The sequence below is a fragment of the Xiphophorus maculatus genome, chromosome 16, assembly GCF_002775205.1.
Source record: "Xiphophorus maculatus strain JP 163 A chromosome 16, X_maculatus-5.0-male, whole genome shotgun sequence".
Classification (NCBI taxonomy): Eukaryota; Metazoa; Chordata; class Actinopteri; order Cyprinodontiformes; family Poeciliidae; genus Xiphophorus; species Xiphophorus maculatus.
In genome coordinates, this window is record NC_036458.1 from 5247843 (window position 1) to 5268157 (window position 20315).

Consider the following 20315-nt stretch of genomic DNA (forward strand, 5'->3'; position numbering starts at 1 on the left):
AGCAAACTGAAGGAAAGTTGCCTCCTGGTCGACCCTGTTTAGTAATGTAAAAAAAAAAGAAGTGTTGGGGAGAAAAACGACTCTTTTATTATCTGTCCTTTATTGAATGGCATTTGATTTCAGTTTGGTGTATTTATCTGAACTCAACAGACTCGGCTTTCAACGTGATATTCCTTGACTGCCATGGTGAGTTATGCTCCATCAATCTGAGCAGCTAACTGAGTTAACAACAATGCTAGTGGATATTTTACGTTTGTTAAACCCGTCCCTTGTTATTTCTTGTGCTTGAAGACGTTAAATCGGTGGACTCTCTGTTACAGACCTGCAAACTGAGAGGCCTGTTCAGCCTGGACGAGGACTTTGATGATGAGGTAACACCTGATTCATATGTCTGATTATCGCAGTGTCCTTTTTTCATTCGGTGATCTGCTGACCTCAGTTTGCTTCCTGTTGTCCCAGGATGTGCTGGGGACAGACTGGAGCCCCTGCTCGGTGGCAGGGCCATCCAAAGCGGCAGCTGCCTTGTCATCCTGCAGCCTGCGGGCTTCTTCTGTTTCTCACAGAGACCAGGAGGAAACGTGCCATCAGCCAACGGGAGAGAAACTGGCTGAACTGTGCAATGGCGCGGTGTCAGGGAGCGCCATGCACAGTGGTGCTGCACAAACTGTTGCTCAGGGGTTGAGGCAGATGTCCTCTAACACAGCCTGCACAGCTCAGGATGATTTTGATGACTGGGACGTTGACCTGGCAGACCTGGATGAATGTGACAGCCAAACAAGGCAACTTCCTACGGCTGCAGCAGCTGAGCCTCCGTCTTCAGTGAAAACACTGAGACCTTCTACTTATGTCACAATCCAAATGCCTCCTCCTCGGAGCCTGCGGGACACTTCTAGCTACTGTAGTTCTATTGCAGCTCCACAGAGTCTTTCTTCTGCACATCTGCAGCCTCCGAGTACCAGTCTTACTTCATTCCCTGCAGCTCCTCCACAGACTCCTAGCAGCTTTTCCAGGATTCCTGCCGTTTCCCCGGCACCCAGCAGCTTTTCCAGGACTCCTGCCGTTTCCCCGGCACCCAGCAGCTTTTCCAGGATTCCTGCCGTTTCCCCAGCACCCAGCAACTTTTCCAGGACTCCTGCCGTTTCCCTGGCACCCAGCAGCTTTTCCAGGACTCCCAGCCATCCTCAGCAGCTACAGAAGCCGTGGATGACTCCACAAGCCGCCTCTCAGGCTCGGAGTCTCTTTAATACGGTCTCCCCGGGACCTCCCGCCTCTGTGAACTCCTCTGCCTTGAGTCCACATCCTCTGCACACACCGGTCCTCACCAACCGCCTGGTCCAGCTGGTGTCTGCGTCCAGCAAGCTTCCCAGGAAGAGGCAGCGCTCCGAGGCGCACCAGCCCCAAACGAGACGCTTCCCTGGTCCTGCAGGACTGCTGCCTCAGCAGGTTGGATCCTTTTCTGATTTTTTTGTTTTTGTTTTTCATAACTTGTATTTTTAAAGACTTATTTTGTCACTCCTCTCAGCCTCAGGGGCGGAATCTGGACGAGATCGTGGTTTCCGTTCCCAACACTCCTTCTCATGGGGCTGTGGCTCGACTGCCGAGTCAGGTAAAGAAAACCCCACAGGCAACCCACCGGACACATCAATACAAAAAGCAAACAACTTTTAAATAACTCGTGTTGCAGAAAATGAAAACTATTCCCTCAAGCTAACAGAATTAAACATTTTTCTCCAGCTTGCAAATATTCCCACTAGAGGAAACCCAAATCTCACACCATTTAGAAATTTAATTAAGTTGATTTTGGATTAATGTTCTTTTTAGCGCCTTATAAATAAAAGAAGTAATTTCAGCAGATATAATTTGGTCAGTGTTTACAATGGGGCATGACCAGATTTTCAATCTTTGCTGTAATTTATTGCTTAAATCTGTAGAGTAGAGCTGCACTAATAAGGCTTTTACAGATTTTGAATCCTTACAAATATAAACTTCTATGTTTTGACTTGGTTTTATATTAAATGCTACAAATTTTGACCATAAAAGATTGGAGTTTGTAGAAATGGGAAAAGTGGTTAAGGATGAAAACTCATGTTTCATGTTTACTATGGAAACCTGTCAGGCTATAACCTGGATCAAAATCAGCAAATGAGTTCTGGTGACTAATGCAGACTTGTTTCTAAATTTGGTTTTTAGGGTTGCCATGCTTGGGTTTGATCTGCATCATTTATTGTTTTCCCTCATAGATTAATAACCACAACAAAAATGCATTCAGCATCAAAATTATTTAAAATCTGCTTCAGAGAGTCTGTGTCTCTTTGGATATATATTTTTTCCTTTAGGGTGTTTGTCAAACTTTCTTTATTGCCAACCGCTGAATGACTGCTGCACGCTTTCATTGCATTCTGGGAAATTGCTGCTTTTAAGTTGTTTTTCTCCTCTGTCACAGCTGCTGGTCTGTTGTTTTTCCCCATCATTAGTGGTAGCCTGTGTCCGCGCTCTGCACGACACGACGGCGGCCTTCCCCTCTGACTGATTAAGAACATTTTCTTCCTCTTTACAACACAGAGGATGTAAACAAAACTGATTTTTAAAATTTATTTATTTATTTTTTTCTAACCGATTATTTGTCCAGTTCCTGGTTCTGGTTTGCAGAACAGGGCTGTTTGGTTAGTCAGATTTCATTTCCATGTACAGTTTTGGCCTCTAGCTGTAATGAAGTTAAGAGTGCTGCTTTGTGTTTCACTGCTGAGTCATTACGCATTTTTATAATATAAATTTTTCTCTATCTTCAAGGCTGTCCTGTGTTTACTCAAACCAAGGGGATACATTTTTCAGTTATATTGCTTTCAGGGTTTAATGAGAATAATAATAAGACAAAAAAAGAATCTTGCTTAATTTATTTTTAGTCCCACAGGCCAGTGGTTCTGAACAGAAACTGTTTTAAGATTCTGACTGATTAACTTTATCGCAGTTTTAGTTATTCTGATTGGTGAATTTTTTCTGACTGTATCAGTTGTGATAAATCCAATTTATTTCTCTCTCTCTTTCTATCATTTTGATGCTTCCAACTCTTTTAGCATCTGCGACAAATATCTGCCTCAGTTGGGGGTTTACTGTAGTGAGATTCAGCCAACAAGAATTAATATATTATTAGCAAATAAAATGAATTGGTGACAGTGGAACTTCTAACCATCCTTTGCACACTGAGATATTTGATATTTTGGGCTAAATACAAATCCATACCACACTTTGAAGGGAACATATTGTGCAAAATTCACCTTTTGCACATTTTTATACTTCAATTTGTGTTTTTACTGCTTAAAGAAACAGCCCAAGCACTTAAAATAATAAAATAAAATGATTTTTGGCAAGAAGTTAATGTTGTTTGGTGTCTGAAAAATGAGCCATTTCAAAATCCTTTGGTATGTAAAGTCACAAATCTGCAGGCACTGCTCGTCACCTGGCAACCCCAGCAAAGCATAACCCGTTACCTAGCAACCCAGACTGAGCTCCAAGCACATTTGATCAGCTGGTTTGATCAGCTGGAGCTGTGCTCCATGTGCTTTACAATGTCTGCTGGAACATACCATCCAGAAACCACTTGCTGCAATCTTGGTGGTTGTTCAGGAGGCTCCACTTCTGCTTTTCAAGGATGTACTGTTGTATACTTGGAGGGCGTGGCCAGCAGCAGCTAATTTGGATTTAAAGTGACAGGAGGCCCTAAAGTAGCTCATTCTGTTATTATCTAAGAGTGATTTTGTGCAAAAGAAACTGTAATGAACATGTTCCAAGCTGCCCATAGACCCATCCTAACCTGTTCATGATAGCATAATAGGTCACCTTTAACAGTTTTGCACCTCTTTGTGTTGGTCTACACCATCTGAAAGTTGGAAAACCTTCAGATTTACAAATACTTCTGAAAGGCACTGAATGTGTAGGAGCATTAAGGACGCCGTCCCATCTGTCGTTTCAGTGTTCCAGCTCACAGTCTGAGGAAGAGGAGTTCAGCGGCTGCGCCTGGGCGGCGATGAAGGCTGAGATGGGACTGGATGAGAGGAATCCGTCGTGCTTCCTGCACACCTACAGCGTCGTCATGGTGCTCCGAAAGGTAGCGGACTCCTGTGCTTCCTGTCAGCGCTGCTGAGTATTTAGGTCAAGCGCTTTTTAACAATGATTCATCATCTATAATAACAGCCTGTGTGACTGCTGGGGGTCTATTGGCATAATCAAGACAAACGGCGGCGCGGCTCTTGAGGTGTTTTATGATTATAAAAAGTATGATCACTAATCAGTCACACTAATAGGGACTCTGCTGCGGCTCTGTTCCCTCTGTGGGTAGAAACCACTGGAGGCTGCGTCTGTGAATCTGAGCGCACACGTTGGCCTCTGCAGCAGCCTTCGTGCGCCGTTCGCATGCGAATACAGAGTCACTGGGAGGACGCCGGCTGAGCTTGATGAGGTTAAGCTCCTCACAATAATATCAGCTTCCCAAAATCTGTGTTTGCATCACTGAGCAAATTAGCGCGCAGCTTGAGCTTGTTTCATCTAATGAAGTGGAAAGAGAGGATCATCCCAGCGGTAAATCCTGCTCAGATCTGCGAATTTATATCAGGACATCCTTATAGCTGCTGTTTGTGTTAATGAATCAACAGTGAAAGCAGTGATATTTAAGGCCGAGGTGATTAAGATGCTCACTCTTGAGGAGATGAAAGCAGGAGGAATTAAAGGGACGGTTTTCCTTGCAAACAATTTGTCACACTGACAAAACCTCTCAGCGTAAATATGAAGTAAATAAAGCCGCAGCAGCACCTGAAAGCTGCAGCGTGAGGAAATGTTGAGTCAAATCAATCACACGCTTCTGAACTTACAAATGTGTCTTAGCTCTGATCAAGGAAAGGAATTACGAGAACGCAGACTCAAAATAATTTCAGCTACTTTAATTAATCGGCAGATGAGATGGTGAGAAATCTGCTCTCGCTTTTTATATCTTAACAAATAGCATGAACTTTGATGCCATTTAATCTAACAGATATTAAGATATTATAGTTGCATAATGAGAAATATAATGTTAGTTATGGGCAATGTAGACTGTTGAAATATTTTGTGGTACTAAAAAACTCTATTCATTATTTTTTAGTGTGTGACTGCATGACGCAGCATTCGTAGCGCAAAAACATAAATATTTCTCTCAAAAAATATTCCCATTTGCACTGTTTACTGAAAAAAGTGTGATTTATTTTATTCTAAACTGCACACTGTCATATTTTCAAATTTATTGATATTTATTGATTCTCTCCTGGAGCAAACTGTGAGAAAAACAGCAAAAATAAAATTTCTGATCATTTTTTATTTATTGTCAGTAACTGAAATCTATCATGATTGCAATAAATTAAAATTCTTATACATTTTCCACAATAAATAATAAACTATGCAATAAATCCCCAATCCTACATAATCAGTTGTTGAAAGCTTTAACTGTTTATTATGGAAATTACATGACTGCGGCTCTGTTTTACAGCAATTATAGCCCCACCAACACTAATACTGCTCTGTAAAAACATTCTTGTTTCTGACAAGCTTCTTTTGGACACAAGTCACAAAGAAATGCGATTTCTTTTATTTATTTTTTTATAAACTGCATTTAATCTTATGCAACCTTTACAGATATGCTACACTTATCTTCTTCTTGTCCAATCAGGCTGCTCTAAAACAGCTACCCAGAAACAAAGTGCCCAACATGGCCGTCCTGCTGAAGAGCATCATCCACACGAACGCCGACGCTAAGGCTGTTTTTAAAGACCCAACAGGTAAAACGCACGGAAATATATATCATATCATAAACATGATAGAACACCTGTTACAAACATGAAGGAGTTTTCATGAATGTGTCTGACTGTCATTTAGTAAATAATGAGCCTTTTAATGAAAATTTGCATTAAACATTTCATTACAAGTTTATTAAGTGTCAACTTATCATTATTTTGTAAATAATTACATGTTTATACAAAGTTACATTAAATGTGTCATTATGTTCCAAATGACACTTCATGACAAAGTCGTAAGCATTCATGAAGACTCCTTCATGTTTATGACCGTTATGTAAGGTATAAGTCTGTAATGTTAGTCTTATAACATTACTTCAAATAAAGTGTTACCAAACACATTATAAATCGTATCAGGAGTTTATATGAAATGTGAAACATGTTATTTTGGGTGTTGTTGAATCTGGAGAAACACTGAAAAACACTCATTCCGGTTTAAAAGAAAGAGAGAAGAGATTTCAACCCACAGAGAGAGCAGCGAGATGTTTTTTCTTCTTTTTTCCCCCCACTTTTGACATTTTCTCTTGGAGCATTGGCCTCGCTCCACGTGGCATTGGCAGCAAAAGTTCAGCTGCTATAACAAGCTTGGCTGCACACACACTCATGCATGCAGGGCACATGCAGGCCAGTCCACATGTGTCCCACGTCTGGAGCAGGAAGCTTCCTAATGTCCTGAACTTGTCCCCTCTCCTGCTCCGTCCAACTCCTTCCTCTGATCCAACGCAGAGTCTGTTGCCATGGGCTCCTGAGCGCTGCCGCATACGGTGGAGCTGATTATCAGCAGGAGTGGATGTTTTTCAGCCCTAGACTTAAGTGCCTATTAGTGATTCAGTTATAGTGGACCGGCGTCGGTGGTGGGTGGGTATTAGGTGCTTCTGACACCAAGAGTGACTGTTCCTCTCCGTAATGAGCCTCCCGCCCACTGGAAGCTCTGCAGCTTGTTTCCAGAAGAGCCGCAACATTTTCTCACTCCTATAATCTGATTTCTAATAGTAGGATTGTAATTCTCAGTTTTTAACTAAATAACATCTCGGCGCCTTCAGCTGCACAAAGTATCATTGTGGAAGTGGAAAGTAACAGCTTGTGTAGGTCAATGAAGTTAAAATATGAGAAAAGGAATGTTGAGAAAGTATTTTTTTTTTCAGATCTTTGCTTTGTTTTGACACGCTTACATTTTGTTTTTATATTTTAATATCAGACAAATTAACCCAGGTAAAAACAAAATGCAATTTTGAAATTATTACTTCATGGATTAACTGAGGCCCGATTACATCCAGACCCATAAAAGCAAGAAATCCTCAGGTAGTACCGGCATGACGACATGAAGTAGGCTAAAAGAAATTTAGAGTAGGGCTGCAAATGACGATTAATCTGATAGAAATTGGCACATTCTGTAGATTCTTTTATTTAACTACCTAAGCCACTTTTAAACAATGTTAGAAATACATTTAAAAATGCGAATAAACATATGAATTTCTTTTAAAATAAGAGAAGGTGATATTTAAAGTATAGTTTTGTCATTCCTGAAGTGCTGTAAAACACTTTCTTCAGGGTGGCTAGAGGAAATCCAAATGTCCACCCCACTTGCTCTGGATCTTTGCTGAGATTTTCCACCCAGCAGCCAAGAAAAGTAAAGTCTGAGAGAGATCAGCTGGTGAAAAAGCAAATCTTCCTGAGCTTTCCCAGCAGGAGAGCAGCTGCTCCTTCTTATTTCTGTTCTCCACACTGTGATCCCGTCTCTCACCTCAGTCTGCTGGATATGTTGTATCTATGCATCTAGGCTGTAATTCTCAGTCATTGAGGAGCTGAAGTGTTTCAGAAAGGTATTTCCACAAGTCTGTTTTCTAAGAAAATCCTAATTTTAGAGCAAATGTTCAATTGAAAATGCCCCGCTGTGAAAAGCAGTCAGCAGCACTTATTGTAAAGGCCAGAAACAATTTGTCAGACTGTTTTTCTGAACTTTTTTGTCTTAATGCATGAAATTTTCTTTTTATCCCCCCTAAATTCATCCCTATTTCTAAAGTTTAATATTTGTGTTGTGCTTATGTGGCTGAATAAGTATCAGAACAGTAGAATAGATTTATTTTGCATATTATTTTTTCTTCTTGCAGCTCTCTTATCTTTTTACATCTGATTTACGTCTCATCTCATCTTTACAGTTGAAACCAGAAGTTTCTCATCACTGTGGCATTTAACAAATACCACAGGAAAGAGAAAAGCTGAGGTCTGGCTAAACAACAAGTACATTTTAAATTAATAGAATAGGTCTTTAAGGACACATAAAAAGCATTTCAATTGTCTCTTTTAATGCCACTAGTGTGTGTTTTTTTTTAGTTATACTTTATTTATTCTTTATTCTGGCATATACTTTTATTTCTACTTGTTTGCTTTCTTTTCCTCCATTTGTTGTCCACTTCTTCCCAAATATATCTCTGACGCTATTTAAATCAGAGAACAGAAAAATAATGAAAATTATTGTTAAAAGATTAAAAGAGAAAAGCGTATTCTAATCCACATGTTTGTCAATTAAATTTTTGTTGTGACACTAATTGATGATGATCTGTGTTTTGTTTTTGTTTTCAATGTATTTATTTTAATATACCTCCTGGGTTTTTTTTTTGTTTTATTGCTGCTACTCATTCTGTTATCTGGTTAATTATTTTGTAGATCAATACCCCTTCTTGCTTTTTGCCAGTTTGTAATGTTTGTTTGTTGCATACGCACTAATTGGTGAATTTAAAAAAAGACCTCAGTGTTCAGATTTAGCTAATTTTCTCTTGATCAGCTCTGATCTTTGATATATTTAGTTCAAATCTGATTCCACCCTCCAATTTGATAGTTATGACAAAATTGTCACTAGTTGTGAATGTAAACACTTCAACTAACAGCATTTTGTTTGAAGAAAAAATCTGAGTGTAAGCTTTGCTTTACAAATTGGAGATGATTGCATTTGAAATTCCTCCATTTATTTAATAATTTCTTTGTTTGATTTAAAGCTGCTGCCTCTATCAAAGCAACGGCAGCACATTTTCCTCTTTTTTTTGATCATAAACTTCTTTTGATCTTTTATGATTTGTGGTTAAAGGGGAGATTCAGGGAACGGTGCATCGGCGTCTCTTAGAAGAAAGATGTGAGGAGTTAAAAGCCGGAGCTGTGCTGCTCCTCAAGCAGGTGAGACTCGTTAGAAAACGCTTCATATGCCTGACCTGAAACTGATCGCAGCTATTAATAATCAGTTTGGCTTTCTTTTGGTGAACAGGTGGGTGTTTTTTCTCCATCCCATCGCAACCACTACCTGAATGTGACGCCCAACAACCTGCTGCGGATCTACTCTCCTGCTGGGGTCTGTCTGTCCACTCAGCTCCCTCCGTTTGTCTTGGTGAGCATAAGCTGGAGTTGGGAACCACAGCAAACCCATAAAATGTTGTTTTAAAACCTTCCTCACAAACCCCGTTTGTCCGCCTCCTGCAGGAGCCAACGGTGTCGTCACCGACCCCGGCTCCAGGCGTCTCTCGGGACCCGGTGTCTCGGATGCAGCTGGAGTTTGACGAAGAGGATGACGAAGGGAAAAAGGACAAAGGACGCGCAGAGGGAGGCGAGGCCCCTCAAGTGCAAAGGCTCAGTCAGGGGAACACATCGGTTAACGGCAGCAGGAATCCAGCACAACAGGAACAAGTCTGGGACGAAGGTTGGGCACGGATTATAAAACTCTGAGTTATGGGTGAAAAACAGAAATTTCTGCCTAAACATGATTCTCTAGGTCACCAACAACTAAAGACAAAAAGTTACTTTGGTGTGCTACTTTAAAGTTTTTTCTCTGAGCTGCAGGAAGCCAGTGTAGGAACTTCAGTACTGGGTGATGTGCTCTATCTTCCTGGTTTTAGTCAGAAAACCAGCAGCAGCATTCTGGATCTGATTGATTTTTTAAAATCAGACCTGTAAAGACACTGTTGCAGTAATCAATGCAACTAAAGATAAACGGACGGATGAGATCTTGCTGAGATTTTGTCCTCCAATCCTGAAAATGTTCTTCAGGTGTCAGAAGGCCAACTTTGTAACTGTCTTTATGTGACTCTGAGTGTTTAGATCCAGATTTCGGGCCTGATCGCTGGTTTCCAGCTGTAATAACTGAAGCTGTGCTTTGACTCTAGGTCAGGGGTCTCAAACTCCAGTCCTCGAGGGCCGCAGTCCTGCAACTTTTAGATGTGCCTCTGCTGCACCACACCTGAATAGAATAATTAGGTCATTAGTAGGCCTGTCGCGATAAACGATAAATCGATTAATCGTACGATAAATTAAAACTATCAACGTCATTTTAATTATCGGCATTATCGTCTCTTCCGTCCTTTTTCTCTTTCTGTTAATGACACTGAATGAAAAATGGCTCAACTCCGGTGCTCTCCACTGACCCTCCCTTCCTCATTTCCTTAGTGTAAAGCCCAGCGCACATGACACGATCTTAGAGCTGTCAGCCGATTGTCGGCCCATTTTCAAAACCTGACAGATCACACATTACCCCACAGAAATCAGAGGTATAACGGTTCGATCAGTTCGGTCCTGCCGTGTGGTGTCCAACAATGGGCACAAAATAATGGCTACAAGTCCAGTGAACTAATTTTAAAACCAGGCATTAATCAATGCTTTACTACAATCTACCTGCAATGCATGTGGCTAGTGTCAGTCCTGACTGAATGAAAATCATTATAATCTATTTACGTCACGTTAATGAAGAACAGCTGAAAAGTTACCGGGTTTATCAACTGCAGTAGCAATTTCGCTCCAACTCCTCCCCTTGTCATTTCTATATTCTTTGCATGTTGAATAAACATTAATATTGTTTCCACGTATCATCTCCAATGTCCGCTGGACTTCGGGTTGCTCCGTGTCAGCTGTTTGGGATTCCCCGAAGTAATTTCCCCTCAGAAAGCGCGGGTGAGAATCCGCGCTTTCTGATTGGCTACCTGTCACATTCAACAGGCTGCGTTAACTATACCAGTCGGGGAAAAACCCTGATTTAGATCGGAGCGGCAACAACGATCTACCGTAACACACCACACAATCTTAGAAAGACCAACGTTTTAAGATTGTCATAAGGGGAAAAATAGGAGCAAAAAATCGTGTAGTGTGAATTATTGCATCAGGTAGTCGATGTGCCCATCTTCTCTATTTAAATCTAATTATTACTGAAGGGCAACATAATATACAGACTTCATAATCTGCAGTCTTTTGGTTGAATGCAGTATTTATTTCCACTTTTACTTTATGTTGTTTAGGTTTTTTTTTCAAGTGCGTTTTTTGTTAATGGAGACCATTTTATTTTCGTTTTTGGTTGTTTTGTTTATTTTGTTTATCAGTTCCAGTGTTTAGTGTTCTTTTGAAAATAAGGTGTATCTGTCTTCAGCAGGAAATTGCATGCATTATTATGTCATTTCCATTAAATCAGTGTAAAAAGGTCTTCAAACAATATTATCGTTTATCGCAATAATTTTTGAGACAATTAATCGCTCAGCAAAATTTGCTATTGTGACAGGCCTAGTCATTAGCAAGGCTGGGAGAACTGATCTACACAAGGAGGAGGTGATTAAGCCATTTCATTCCAGTGTTTTGTACCTGTGGCACATCTATAAACTGTAGGACTGCGGCCCTCGAGGACTGGAGTTTGAGACCCCTGCTCTAGGTCATTCCTCTTTAGGTCCAAAGACAATAACATCACTTTTGTTTCTGTTCAGTTGGAGAAAGTTACATCCACACATTTATCTGCTCTAAGCATCTGTCCAGTGATTGAACGGATTCATCGTAATGTAGAGCTGTGTATCGTCCACGCAGTTATGCTAGCTAATCTTATTTCCTGTTATAACCTCAGCTAGTGAGAAACACAATACAAAGTTTCTTCCTCTGGATTTTTGTTGAGGAAAAACATAAAATGTGATTAATTCCATTAAACATTTTGTAAACGTTAAAATCTATGCTATTCATCAAAATTAACACATTACAGTTCCAGCCCTAAGAAATATATTTGTGCTGCTCCTAAAAGGTACCAACACTTCATGATGTTACAGATGTAACATCCATCATGCTGAGTGTTACATCTGTATGCAAAGACATTGATGCTTGGTATAAATGGGCAACAGCTTTTATACTTCAAACCTTTGCAACATTAATCCAATATTGATCATATATGGGAAATGTATTGTGCAGCCCTAAGTAATTTGCTGGATTTCCAGGTATAAGGTGATTAATTTACCTGCATTGCTCCAATAATTAAGCTAAACCTGGATGTTCCCATTGGCCGGTTGCTTCTCCTCATCTATGCACAGCCTGCAGGTTTCATAGATGTCTCGATGTGGATTCAGGTGTACAGAATTTGTTCTGTTGTCAGGTATTTTTCTGCCCTCCAGCTCATGCCTGCAGGCTCACACATGTGGCCGTTTCATCACAACCACTTCATATGTTGCTGCCTGTAAAACAGCATTTGTGTGAGAAGGTACTGTACATTCACTAACCTTTGAATGTCACAACCTTCAAGCCAAAATATCAGTGCTCATCTTTAACAGCAGTTGCTGCGCTATATGAGGAGACATGAAAAACTTTTTTTCCCCCTTTCCTCTAATTATTTAATTCCTGGAAACATTGTTGCAGTGCTGTGTCTGCTGTTTGTTTGCAGATGACGACCTGGACGAACTGCTGGGAGAGATACAGGAGGACGCCTACAGCTTTTGACATCGACTTTCCTGTTTTTCTGACATCGCAATCCTAAAAATCACTTTTCAAAGAACTTGAAACTAAATATGTATATTTTATGTTTACGTTTTTTCTTTTTAGTAAGACAATAACGCCTGTATTTAATTTAGTTAACATTCCAGGATAGACTTATGTATCACTGATTTTTGACTTCACTTCAAGAAATTTCACTACATCATCTTTGCTTATATGACAGACAGAAGATTGTTCTGGTAATTGTGCAGCATTAAAGGCGTTTTGTTGCCTGCCTGCTGGTATTTCTTGTATTTTCTTTCTTCTCATGTAACGCAGCGATGTGTCCCCTGACTGTCCCTTCCAGGGGTTCGTTGATGGAGAGGCATTTACCCAGTTCTGTCTGCATCAGGGTGGAGCCTCACTGTGACTAACATGCTCTTGTGGAGGGATTTCCTCCTCACGCTCTGAGTCCTGCACTACATCTGGCTCACTGTAGCAGATTCAGGTTAATCCTCAGCTGCTTTGTTGTTCCAAGGAAGGAGAAGCAGCTTAAGTGTCCTATTTAATGTTTAAGAGGGAGAGGAAGTGGATGACAAAATGTGTCTAGTCTGCAGTATATGCTCTTTGTTGGAAGGTGTTTGTACATTTAAACGTCTTCTGTTTGGAGCCAGTGTTTTATGAAAATACAAAGACTTTCAGCGTGAGTCTCAAGGCTGATTACAGATAAGCTCTGTTATTGTCTATATGTTTTAAATGGGTATGAAATCTGAATATTTTCAAGAAAGTTTTCAAAAAGTTAAAGGATATATAGCTGGTTTTATCATTGCATTTCCCACCACAATTATGTTTTTCCATGGAAAACCTCCACTAAATTCCTTGGAATAATATATTTTATTTGTATAACACTTTACTAAACACTGACGCTTTAAAAAAAAAAATCAAGTAAAATTACAAATAGAACACCAAGTACATCACACAAAACCATAAAAGAACATTTAAATATGTAGCACATAAAAAGTAACGGCATAACTTAAAAAATAAAAACAGGATAATGGTTAGACATTCAAAGCTGAATAAATACGTCTTACTGCTGCAACATAATCTTACAATGGATAATTTATGAAAATCCAACTATTTAGGTAAAATTTAGTAGGAGACAATTACTCCACAATAAAAAAATTATTTAATTCAGTTTACTCATGTAGCGCTAATTCATAAGTCAATATACTTTGAAAAAGATCCAATTATACAGTATACATAAACATATAATCCAAAAGACTACTTAGACTGAAACCATTTTCTGACTGAATCAAGGAAATGCTACTTACCCTAAACTTGTCCTTATCTACAGTCGGAGCAATAATGAATAAAGTTATGGTGGATGGGAATTGTTGGTATGAAACCAGAACTTTATCTTCAGTATATTTCTTGCATCATAACCAGCAGAGGGTAGCATTTTACGCTCTCTTTTCTTACAGTTCAGGTCCTGGCAGATCTCGTTAGCCTGCTCATAAGCAGATCAGATCTGGTTTATAAATCTTTGAATTAAAAGGATCTCCGAAGCTGTGTGCTTATGGAATTGATTCTGTATTTTATTGCAAGTGGGAGCAAATCTGCACATTTGACTAATTTACCTTTTGACCTTTTGAAAAAACACCTGCACCCCATCTGGTCAAAATATGCATCATTTTAATTGTCAAGGTCATAATTTTCCACGACAGCTAAACTGTAACTAGTCCAGTTTTATTACACATTTTGTATTGGTGCAGTCAGGTGACACCTTCTAAACAAGTATTTTCTTTGATTTATTGAGATTTGGAATAACAAAAAGAAAGCACATTTATTTCTTTTGTAAACTACTGTGAACTCCCTGAAATGGCTTAAAGAAATCCCACTGACACCAATTACTTTTTAACAAATCCCGGCTTTCCTGTTTGCTTAAATCAAGGGGCTGCTAATTGAAGAGAAAACCTCGATTTCAAAACATTCGTGTTTGTAGGGAAGGCCATAATAAACACACTAAGGTCTCTGTTACGGCCCGGCTCAGATGGCCGCAACAAAAAATAGGGAGGACACGACAACCAGAATTATTTTTAAGCCCTTCAGAGGCATTTATTAAAAATGATTGTTTAGGGGATGATGGGCGGCAGCCCAAGTCCTGATACGCCGGCATGTGCGCCCTCGGCCTGGTCCTCCGCTTGGTGCAGACCTCTCAGTCATGGACCGGTTTGGCCCCCACAGGTCTCGGCTCCCAGAATGCATCCCATGGCGTCTGGCTCCGGCTTTGGCCTCGGCTCCACCTCTGGATCTCCTTTACATCTGGGCCTGGATCTTGGGTCTCTATGAGTGGAGCAGCAGCTCCTAAAATATATCCAAGTGGACACTTAATCATAAGCACCTCCCACAATCGAAGACCTTAATTGAAAAACAATTAACCGGCCGTCACGGTCTCAAAAATGTATATAAGCTGCTTTCACGTTGTAATTATGAGGTCATTAATATGTGAAGCCTTAAAATATGGATTACGTTATGACTGCTTTCCTATAACAGGATTTAAAATGAATGAATGAACTCTAAAGGGGGTGAGTGATTGCATTCTCTAAATGTCAATAAAGAAGTGTATTTCTGTATTTCAGTGTTGCATTAAAGTGTTATTACCTTCCAAATTAAAAAGGGAAACAAAAAAGAACACAAATCTGGATCTATTAATCCTATGGATGGAAAGTTATTTGGATAGATGAAAGCAGATAATATTACTAAAGCATTAGGCTTAACTTTGAACCCAGGAGATTGTTTAATCTCTGTAAAACTACGCTCATTACCGCAGTGGGGGAAAAAAAGCAAGATTTGCTTAATTAAGCTGCAAAGAAACCTGCAAACCCTGCAGCTGTCTGGGAGTACAGCAAATTTGATTTGGGAAAAAGACTGCGTGATCGACAGACATTGTGTGAAAGAGTGTGTGTTGGATGCAGAAGCACAGATTATCTTTAAACTTTCTTTACTTTTAATGAGGGCTTTGGTGTTCCTGCAACTGGCTGAACCCAGATGAAAATTCAAAGTGATGTAAAAAAACAAAAAAACAACCTCTAACAGCTTTTAAAATCAGCATGTGACGACGAGCAGCATTCATAGTTTCCTCCTATTTATTTAAAGACTTTTTTTTCTACGATCCATAGTAAATATTGATATTATTGATTGTGCTTGTCACTTAAATTAATATTTATCCAGCTTATTTATATAATGCAAAGTCTGAAAAACTCACAAAACTTAGGTTAACCCATGTTCAGTCCAAATTAATTCAATTCAGTGCCATATATTTTGAGATACTAATCCAATTACAGAGTAATAATCTATCTAACTATTTAAAAAAAAGTCAGAATCAATGTCAACAAGTAAGACATTTTTTGAAGAAAAACGGGGAGCTGAACTCTCCAGAGAGGAAAGACTATTAAGAGAAAATCATTCCTACTCTTCTAGGAAGCTGAAGTAAGCCTGCTTTCTGAGAGCAAAGTGCTTTTTTTGAACATATGAATCTGGGGAATTCTTTCAGATAATGTGGGTTGGTTTTTCATCTAAGGTGAACTTTTAAAAATATCTGTTCTGCATTTAACATCTAGAAAATTGAAGAAACGGGATTTCCCTCTGATTTTCAAAACAACTCTCATTGCACCATTTTGGATCACAACGGATTTTTACTCAATTTATTTTTTGGGATTTCTTTTAATAAACACCAGTCCAGCCTAAAAAACAGTCTATTTAACAGTTTCTTCTGCTTCTTTAAGTCTTGGACGAGATGTTTGTAATTTCGGTTTAATCTTAGCTAATTTTACAAACAAACAGCAACAGTTATGAAAGGGTAATTCCCAAATAATTTCAAGCATGAAGAAAAACATCGAGAGAAAGTTCAATTGGATATTTGTCTAGATTTCCTAATGATGAAAAACGCCATTTTTGTCGTTCTTCTTCTTATGTTTTATGGTGGCTGACCCAGTTATGAAGGTGCACTACCGCCACCTACTGAACTGGAGTGTGGACAGGAGACGAACTCAGGTGAAACCAACTTAATTTATTTAATTAACAATTCAACTAAATTATCTCTAACAGCTATTGTTGGATCCAAACTGCAGTTGAAAACTAAAGAAAAAGATTTAAACCGCCAACAAACTAAAAAACGTTTCCATTTTTTTCCGTCTTGCGCATGCGCAATACTCAAAAGAGTCACCAGAACACCTGTTAGCATATCGTGTCGTTGTTTTCGCCAGTAAACGTGACGGTGAGTGTTTGTTTACGCAAGTGCTTAAAGTAAAGTAGTTAATAGTGTTTTGGAGAGTTTCTTCAATAAACTTTAGCCTCCATTTATCAGGAAAAAGATGGAAAAGAGTTTTCAAAAGCGGAGTTTTGGCTAAGCAAATTCCACAGCAACAGGTGAGTTAATTAACCCAACCGGTGTTAATAATTGGATAACTTCAATAGACTACAAAAACGTGCAGCAATTCTTTTATTTTTAAAACTAAAATAATTTAAACCTACACAACAAGCTGCTGTCCCCTCAATGTTTAATTTTATGTGATTCTTCATTAATTTACCACCCGGACTCTTTCTCTATAGCCACTTTTCATGTGCTGCATTTCATCAAACTTTACAGCTTTAATTAAACTGTCGAAACTTTTAGAGAACGTCCTAAAGGTATTAAGACATAATTTTATAACGCACTGTTTCATTTGGACTCCTCATTACGTTTTAATCGCCTAATTATGGATATATAGTAATCGCTCAGTAATTGAAGAAAATGAGCTAAAAGCATGCAGGGATTTGGCAAAAATTGTATTTAAATTCAGAACGCAGTTTAAAGGTAAAGCTCATTTCCCGACTTTATGAAAGCTGCAGACTGCTTAATAAAGTGATTGTGTGTATCTGGGATTTAGATGTAATAATCAGATGTTGTGTAGTTTATATTGACATGAATGTAACTTGATAAACATAAAGGAATAGTGAGGTTTAGTTAAGGTTATTGTAATGTGTGTTAAGGAGTTTAATTCCTCTATTTTGCATAGTTATGGTGTTGAACCAACCATCTACTGGCACATACAGTAGTGTATTTGTATTCTGACTGCTAACATAGCAATAACAATAAAACAAAAATGTGTTTAGTATAATTAGTTTTTTGTTGTAGGCATTCTGTCTGCCCTGTAATTTGTCAGATTGTTTCTTTAATATCTCCTTTTATTTTGTCCAGTGTTGGTGACAAATTTACTTTCCTAAATATATAATGGCCTAATTTGGCAGCCACACAAATTCTGTGTTTTGCAAAGTTTGCAGCTTTTTCTCATTGTTGCACTTTGTTGCTGATGCATTAGTATGCATAATGTCAGATCCCTCATATTTTGATGCAAAGACAGAGAACGAGTGCTATACAGCATCTGTTTCTTGGACGGACATTGCAAGATGTATGTATATATATCAACCATTGCTTGTCATCCAGGGAAGTGGGCTTTCTTTCAACAAGAATAAAATCAAAAGTTTAAAAAAAAAAACATCTTTGTGGTGCTCTTACTAGATAAAGTTGCTGCAAATTACTTAAAAACATCAGTTTTTGGATATTTGGTCATGAGAATATCCCCATCCCAGTCCCATCACTTTTCAGAGAACCATATAGACAAAAAGATGCCACCAAACTATGATAAACTCCAATTGCTAACAAGATAATAGGTCATTGTCAGTCAGAATTTAAGCATTTGCAACAATGGATTTGATGGAAAACTTGCTATTTTTTTTGTATTTGAGACATATGCAATTTTTAATTGCTCTTGAATAAGCAGTTGTAAGCAATCAATGGATGGGATTGAAATCCAAAAGTGAAAATGTAGTTATTTGGTTATTTATCTTTGAATCTAACATGAAATGAAAAAAAAGCATTGTTTTCCACTTTATCAATACTAGACGAAGATCAAAAATGCAAAGTGGCGAAAAGAAAGGCTGTGTGAGACTTAATTGAATTTTAATATTTGATAAATCGGGTTTGCGAAAGTGCAGATACTGGCAAGATGTCTGCCCTGGAACCACACACCAATTTGATTACAGACTTATTGAACACTGGAGTTGTGTTGTTCCACCACTCTGATGGATTTTCTCTTTTTCCTCTGTTCTGCTCGGTTGTTTTTCTGCCTCCATAATTACATCATGGTGCATCAAAATACATGTTATACTGTAGATTATTTCTGTTGGGATACCTTTAAAATGATTCAGTTGACTCTTATCAAATGTCACCAAGATATTCAACAGCTCACAAATGGCACCTAAATCTCAACAGTTTTTAAAAATTAGTTTTATTATATATATAAAAAAAAAATCAAATGTAGAACAAACTTAGCATCTACTTAACAACCCAAAACAAGAACCAAACATGGAGAACCTACATTTAGCTTTGTATAAATGTAGAACTCAACCCAGAACAACTGGAACCAACATCTAGTTTTACCAGAACCAGAATCCAGAGAAACCCCCACTAGTTTATAAACTAGTAGGTTTATAACCTAGTTATAAACTAGTTTATAAACTAGTAGGTTATGAACCTACTAGTTTATAAATTATGGATTTCCTATTCTTATTAAATATTGGGAACCAATATGTAGTTTAATACTTTTACCGTTTTGTTTTTCTTTTGGTTTTGTTGTTTTGTTTGTATTTCCTTCTAATTGCACTTTGAAGTGCCTTGTTGCTGTATAAATAAAATGATCTTGCCTTCAAAAGTAAAATTGTCCCGCATCGTCTGAGATCCATCATCTTATCTATATTTTGTAGCATTTTGTCCTCGGCGTCTTGATTTGACCAAAGGCTCCAGAGTGAAACCTTTTGGAAACTAATGCAAAGTAAAACCATTTCTTAATTTTTTGTTAACTGATGAAGATTGGAAAACATCTACCTTACTGAATGACATGTTCTCATGTTTTTCCACATTTTAAAAGTTGCTTTACCAACTTAAAAAGGAAAGTATTAACAGAGCGGCAAACTGTTTCTGTTTACTGCTCTGTTAAGCATGAAAACAAGCAGCAGCAAAGGAAACTGCGTCTATCAATGGGCTCCAGCCCTCAGGCGGTAATTGACTGTTTGGGATTTGCATACATATTCCTAAGTATTGTTTTCTAATTACTATTGAGTCTATCAAATTGAGCTCATAATTAATGCAATGTTTTTTGTTTTTATTGCCTACATCTAGACGCCCCCCCCCCCCCCCCCCCAACCATTACAACGTAACCATTTGTAATGGTTACGTTGTTTACCTTTAGTGTTGCAGCTTTGTTTCTTGTTTACCACCATTTAACACTCTCACGCTCTTCTGTTATTTCTTACCATTTCCTCCTCAAGTCTCCTCGTATCACTTCACTTGGGTTGCTTTTCGTTTTCTTTCTTATAAATAGTCTAAGAAATATAAATTCAGTGTACAAATCTGGGCTCAAGTACGTTGTGTGTTCCCATTATTGCGCTTACATCGGTGTCCCTCACCTCTGCTTGTGGGTCTGAATACCTTTGGGTGACATCCTTGTGACCACATTTCCCTGCTTGCCCTTTTTTTTTTTAGTTTCCTGTCTTATTTTTGTCCTCAACCTAGATCTCCCTGCCTTTACTCCTCCATCTCCACTTCTGCTTCACCACCCATGACACGCACCCCTCCCAACCTACCCCACTCCACCACTGTTCCCCTCTCCTGAATGTGTCTCTCCAGCTGATTGTCTCCCGTTTTCCACTCGTCCGTCACTCCGTTTTTATTTTCTTTTTTTGTGGCAGCTAGCAGCGGAAATA

General features: G+C 38.7%; 1 protein-coding gene across 1 annotated transcript; it reads left to right on the top strand.

Annotated features, from left to right (window-relative positions):
• The first annotated feature begins 4 nt into the window (after positions 1–4).
• c16h17orf53 (chromosome 16 C17orf53 homolog) lies at positions 5–12806 on the top strand. Its single transcript, XM_023348565.1, has 10 exons — positions 5–186; positions 321–371; positions 460–1443; positions 1523–1606; positions 3971–4105; positions 5696–5804; positions 8905–8990; positions 9079–9198; positions 9291–9507; positions 12484–12806. The coding sequence occupies exons 1-10, from the start codon at positions 184–186 to the stop codon at positions 12537–12539; spliced, it is 1845 nt and encodes a 614-aa protein (XP_023204333.1). The 5' UTR covers positions 5–183; the 3' UTR covers positions 12540–12806.
• Positions 12807–20315: the final 7509 nt, after the last annotated feature.

Bases quoted from the DNA above. Each gene is read 5' to 3' on its own strand.
- c16h17orf53 (XM_023348565.1), top strand. The intron at 8,991-9,078 runs GTGAGACTCGTT...TTTGGTGAACAG, and splicing joins CTGTGCTGCTCCTCAAGCAG to GTGGGTGTTTTTTCTCCATC. The intron at 9,508-12,483 runs GTTGGGCACGGA...GTTTGTTTGCAG, and splicing joins GGAACAAGTCTGGGACGAAG to ATGACGACCTGGACGAACTG.